The sequence below is a fragment of the Miscanthus floridulus genome, chromosome 19, assembly GCF_019320115.1.
Source record: "Miscanthus floridulus cultivar M001 chromosome 19, ASM1932011v1, whole genome shotgun sequence".
Lineage (NCBI taxonomy): Eukaryota > Viridiplantae > Streptophyta > Magnoliopsida > Poales > Poaceae > Miscanthus > Miscanthus floridulus.
This window is the reverse complement of record NC_089598.1, coordinates 4,907,023-4,913,199: the sequence shown is the minus strand read 5'-3', so window position 1 is coordinate 4,913,199 and position 6,177 is coordinate 4,907,023. Positions and strand designations below refer to the sequence as shown.

Here is a 6,177-nt window from a genome sequence, read left to right as displayed (position 1 = left end):
CCGAAGCCCTTGTCGTTCGGGACCTTGCACGGGGGATCGGCAATTAGGTTTTTGGGGAGCGTCTACGCGACTGCCCAAGAGTCTTCGTCTTCTTCACGATCACCAGCGTCTTCTTCGTCGAGGATTCTTCTCCTACAGCATGTCGACTTCGGAATCATGGATGGGAGGGTATGATCATTTCATCTTCTCTCAGTTTGTTCCATATGTCCAGTCTTACCGGTCTGTTTCTGTCAAATATATGATCCATGTATGTGCTTTATTGTTACAGTCATGTTGCTTCATATGTAGCCTTATGCTTGTTGCAAATCTGAGATGTTTATCATGCCAATCTCTCTCTGTTATGATTTATGTATCAAGTTCACATGTTTCTGTTTTTCATATGTTTCTCATGATACATGATCTAGCATGTATTTTCACCATGGATATAATCGATATCATGATTTCAATGATTAATATTTCTTTATATGTCATCATCATGCTGTTAAATTATGGAATTAAAATGACATGGAAATTGCCTATTAATCTAACAATCCAAAAACCTAATTATAAGCATTTTTCTATCAGAGGTTTTGCTGCTGTGTTAAAGCCTGATCCTTTTGATGGTAAAAACTTCTTGGTTTAGAAAGCTAAGATGGAATTGTGGCTCACTGCAATGTCATGTTATCATATCTCTGATGGCAAACCTGCTAACTTGCCTCCTGAGGATGAGGCTAAGTTCAAGGCTGATGACAACCTCTTTCGAGGTGCAGTAATTAGCGCACTTGACCCAAAATTCTAGAAAAGCTATATCATCCTTCCTACAGGGAAAGAGCTGTGGGATGCACTTGTGGGAAAGTTTGGAGTTACCGATGCTGGTAGCGAGCTGTACCTCATGGAGCAGCTGTATGACTACAAGATGGTTGAGAACCGATCTGTAGTGAAATAGGCTCATGAGATTCAGGCACTAGCTAAGGAACTTGAGCTCTTTCCATGTGTCTTACCTGACAAGTTTGTGGCTGGCGGTATAATCGCCAAGTTACCACTTTCTTGGAAGGACTTTGCTACCTCACTCAAACATAAGAGACAGGAGTTCAATGTTGAAGAGCTCATTGGTACTCTTGATGTTGAGGAGAGAGCGAGAGCAAAAGACAATGGAAAGAGTGTTGAGACCTCTACTGCTAATGTGGTACAAAAGAGAAACTCTGGATTCCGCAAGTATAAAAAGAAGAAAAACCAGAACAAGCAAGAGAACACAACTAAGCCTGTTCAAACAGCACAGTTTAAAAAGAAGAACAACAACAAGAGAGATGGAGTCTGCTTTGTTTGTGGCAGTGAACAGCACTGGGCAAGTGAGTGTCCTGAGCGCAAGTTCAAGCAGGAAAAGAAATCAGCAAATGTTGTCACTACTGATACTGGAGAAGGAGCAACTGGGTATGGTAATTCTTTACCATTTGTTCTTTCAGTATGTAATTCACCTGAGTGGTGGATGGATAGTGGTGCAAACATTCATGTGTGTGCTGATGTTTCTCTGTTTTCTTCCTACCAGGTCGAGAGGTCTGGCGCCTTGTTGATGGGAAATGGGTCGCGTGCTCATGTTCTTGGTGTTGGTACGGTCATTCTGAAGTTTACTTCGGGAAAGACGGTGCCATTGAAGAGCGTGCAGCATGTGCCCTCCATCAAGAAGAATCTTGTTAGTGCGTCTATGCTATGTCGAGATGGCTACAAAATTGTTCTAGAGTCGAATAAATGTGTTATGTCGAAACATGGTTCCTTTGTTGGTAAAGGATATGATTGCGGAGGCTTGTTCCGCTTATCACTGCATGATGTGTGTAATAAAATGGTGAATTGTGTTAATATTTCTGATGAGTCGGATTTATGGCATTCACATTTCTGTCATGCAAGTTTTGGCTGTCTTATGCGGTTAGCAAATCTAAATTTAATTCCTAAATTCAATTTGGTCAAAAAGTCTAAGTGCCATGTATGTGTTGAATCAAAACAACCCCGCAAGCCTCACAAGGCTGCTGAGGCGAGGAATTTAGCACCTCTAGAACTTGTTCATTCTGATTTGTGCGAAATGAATGGAATTTTGACTAAAGGCAGTAAAAGATACTTCCTCACGTTTATAGATGACTCCACCAGGTTTTGCTATGTGTATCTCTTAAAAACAAAAGATGAAGCGTTTAATTATTTTAAGACCTATAAAGCTGAAGTTGAGAACCAACTTGAAAGGAAAATAAAGCGGTTAAGGTCCGATCGAGGTGGAGAATATTTCTCTAATGTCTTTGATGAGTTTTGTGTGGAACATGGTATTGTTCATGAGAGGACACCGCCATTCTCACCACAATCCAATGGGATTGCTGAAAGGAAAAACCGCACTCTAACAGAATTAGTGAATGCCATGTTGAGTACAGCGGGATTATCCAAGGAATGGTGGGGTGAGGCGATTTTGACAGCATGTCATGTCCTGAACAGAGTTCCAACAAAGAATAAAGAGATCACACCATTTGAGGAATGGGAAAAGAGAAGATTAAATCTCTCATATTTGCGCACTTGGGGTTGCTTGGCTAAAGTAAATGTGCCAATCAACAAAAAGCGTAAACTTGGGCCTAAAACTGTTGATTGTATTTTCCTTGGTTATGCATTTCACAGCGTTGGTTATAGGTTCTTAATTATAAAATCTGAAGTTCCTGATATGTATGTTGATACAATCATGGAATCTAGAGACGCCACATTCTTTGAGAATCAATTTCCAATGAAGAATACACCTAGTGAAACAAGTCATGAGACTATAATTTCCCATGAACACGAACTGTCTATTCCAATAGATCATGCTGAAGAATCTCATGTACACATCCCTGAGGAGGATGACACTATAGTCACTCGAAAGAGCAAGAGACAGAGGGTTGCAAAATCCTTTGGTGATGACTATCTAGTGTACCTTGTGGAAGACATACCAACCACCATTAGAGAGGCATATTCTTCTCCTGATGCTGACTTGTGGAAAGAAGCAGTAAGGAGTGAGATGGATTCTATTATGTCTAATGGAACTTGGGAGGTCGTTGACCGTCCTTATGGGTGTCAACCTATAGGTTGCAAATGGATTTTCAAGAAAAAGCTTAGGCCTGATGGTACAATTGAGAGGTACAAGGCAAGGCTTGTGGCCAAAGGATACACTCAAAAAGAGGGTGAAGATTTCTTTGACACCTATTCACCAGTTGCTCGATTGACTACAATTCGCACCTTAATTGCCGTGGCTGCCTCTTATGGTCTTATCATTCATCAGATGGATGTTAAGACAGCTTTCCTGAATGGAGAGTTAGAAGAGGAGATCTATATGGATCAGCCAGAAGGGTTCATTGCGGATGGTCAAGAGAACAAGGTGTGCAGGTTGTTAAAATCATTATATGGTTTAAAACAAGCACCTAAGCAATGGCATGAAAGGTTTGATAATACTTTAACATCTAACGGTTTCTCTGTGAATGAAGCTGACACGTGTGTGTATTATCGATATGGTGGGGGTGAAGCTGTTATGCTGTGCCTATATGTTGATGACATCCTGATCTTTGGATCAAATCTCAATGTGGTTAAGGAAGTAAAGAAACTTCTGTCGAGCAATTTTGAAATGAAAGATTTGGGAGAAGCTAATGTTATTTTAAACATCAAGCTTATTAGAGAAGGTGATGGTGGGGTAACTCTGTTACAGTCCCACTATGTGGAAAAGGTATTAAGTCGCTTTGGTTTTAGTGACTGTGATCCTGCTCCCACGCCTTATGATCCTAGCGTGCTATTGAGGAAAAATCGAAGAATAGCAAGGGATCAACTGACATATTCCCAGATCATTGGCTCACTCATGTACCTTGCGAGTGCGACAAGGCCTGACATCTCATATGCTGTGAGCAAGCTGAGCCGGTTTGTGTCAAACCAGGGAGATGATCACTGGCGTGCTCTTGAGAGAGTGTTGCGATATCTAAAAGGTACTATGACTTATGGTATTCATTATACTGGACATCCAAAAGTGCTGGAAGGCTATTGTGATGCCAACTGGATTTCTGATGCTGATCAGCTTTATGCCACGAGCGGATATGTGTTTCTTCTTGGAGGTGGTGCTGTTTCCTGGAAGTCTTGCAAGCAGACTATCTTAACGAAGTCTACAATGGAAGCAGAACTCACTGCATTGGACACTGCTGGTGCTGAGGCCGAGTGGCTTCGTGATTTCCTGTTGGACTTACCGGTAGTTGAAAAACCGATACCGGCTATCTCAATGAACTGTGACAACCAGACTGTGATTACAAAGGTCAACAGTTCCAGGAATAACATGAAGTCCACAAGGCATGTTAAAAGAAGATTAAAGACTGTCAGAAAGTTGAAAACCTCCGGAGTTATAATGTTGGACTATGTTCACACGTCGAATAATCTGGCAGATCAATTCACTAAGGGACTGTCACGAAATGTGATAGAAAGTGCATCGAGAGAGATGGGTATGAGACCCACGTGAATGTCTACTGTAGTGGTAACCTGCTCTATGTGATCGGAGATCCCGTGAAGTAGAGTGGTGAAACAAGCTATAAGTAGATTGAGAGGAAAGTTCCCTATGAACCTATCTCTGATGCATATCTTTCTTTCTGTAAGGCAGGATGGTGTTTACCTTAATGTATTTCGAGAGTCTAATAAAGATGAGATGTTGTCCTACAGAACATCTTTTGAGAAGTACACCTATATGAGTCAGACTACTGGTCACAGTCTATGGGACCTGGGTTATCCCTAAACACTCATGAAAGGCATAGAAGTGTGACTTATATGCTTCAAACAGCGGGGATGCTTGTTGCAACCTAGTACCAGCAAAGGACTTGAGTGAATCTCACCTCACACAAAACTGTCAATTCAAGGCATAGTCCATTGTTCAGTTGTGACTGAGTGAAACTCTTGTTCTAGGTGGATGTTCAACTTAACAGTCTCCATCGAAACACTGGTATATCAAAGAATTGTGATTCTGGAACTATACAGTTACAAACCCTAGAGTTTGGTGGGGATTGTTGGATTTATTATGGGCCAAGCCCATTTATATATTCAATAAATCAATAACTCTATGGCTTATAATTGTGGGTATTATTGTTTGTACCGGATTGGAAGTTAAAAGGACGTTGACTCAACTTAAATGATTGGAATTAATCCATCTAATTTGAGAAGTTGAGAAACGGACAAGGGCGTGCCACACGCGCGCCGCCGCCGCCGCCGGCCGGGCCGGGCTCGGGCTCGGGCCGGGGCGTGGCGTGGCGAGGCGAGGCGGGCGGGCGTGGTGTGTTAATTTTTTAGCACCCACTAACTCGACCTGACGCTTGATCTCCCTGAGACTCTCGATCTTCCCGGCGCATGCCTCCGAGGCTTCTCGGCTTCCCTTGCGATTCTTCCAACTCCAGATAAAAGAGAGACTCATTCCAGAAACAAAATTCAGTTGTTCGATAGCTTTCCTCATCTCGTAACTCTACGCGCACGGAGGAGCGAGAGGGCAGGTGCCTCCGAAGCCCTTGTCGTTCGAGACCTTGCACGGGGGATCGGCAATTAGGTTTTTGGGGAGCGTCTACGCGACTGTCCAAGAGTCTTCGTCTTCTTCACGATCACCGGCGTCTTCTTCGTCGAGGATTCTTCTCCTACAGCATGTCGACTTCGGAATCACGGACGGGAGGGTATGATCGTTTCATCTTCTCTCAGTTTGTTCCATATGTCCAGTCTTACCGGTCTGTTTCTGTCAAATATATGATCCATGTATGTGCTTTATTGTTACAGTCATGTTGCTTCATATGTAGCCTTATGCTTGTTGCAAATCTGAGATGTTTATCATGCCAGTCTCTCTCTGTTATGATTTATGTATCAAGTTCACATGTTTCTGTTTTTCGTATGTTTCTCATGATACATGATCTAGCATGTATTTTCACCATGGATATAATCGATATCATGATTTCAATGATTAATATTTCTTTATATGTCATCATCATACTGTTAAATTATGGAATTAAAATGACATGGAAATTGCCTATTAATCTAACATGTTTTTCATAGGGACTATTTCTTTCCAAATTCATTTTCTGTCGTTTATTTGTTTAGCTCGTGTAATTCAGATTCTAACTGTCAAAATCTATGCCCTGAAATCTATGAAACGAAAGTGGCTGAAGACAATACTTATACACATTTGGATTTCTG

The 6,177-nt window shown here is 41.8% G+C and overlaps 1 protein-coding gene across 1 annotated transcript; it reads left to right on the top strand.

The window, feature by feature from the left end:
* The first annotated feature begins 3,829 nt into the window (after window positions 1-3,829).
* LOC136525422 (secreted RxLR effector protein 161-like) lies at window positions 3,830-4,474 on the top strand. The gene has a single exon (XM_066518413.1). The coding sequence runs from the start codon at window positions 3,830-3,832 to the stop codon at window positions 4,472-4,474; it is 645 nt and encodes a 214-aa protein (XP_066374510.1).
* Window positions 4,475-6,177: the final 1,703 nt, after the last annotated feature.

Excerpts from the sequence above, each read along its gene's own strand:
- LOC136525422 (XM_066518413.1), top strand. The coding sequence starts at position 3,830 with ATGTACCTTGCGAGTGCGACAAGGCCTGACATCTCATATGCTGTGAGC.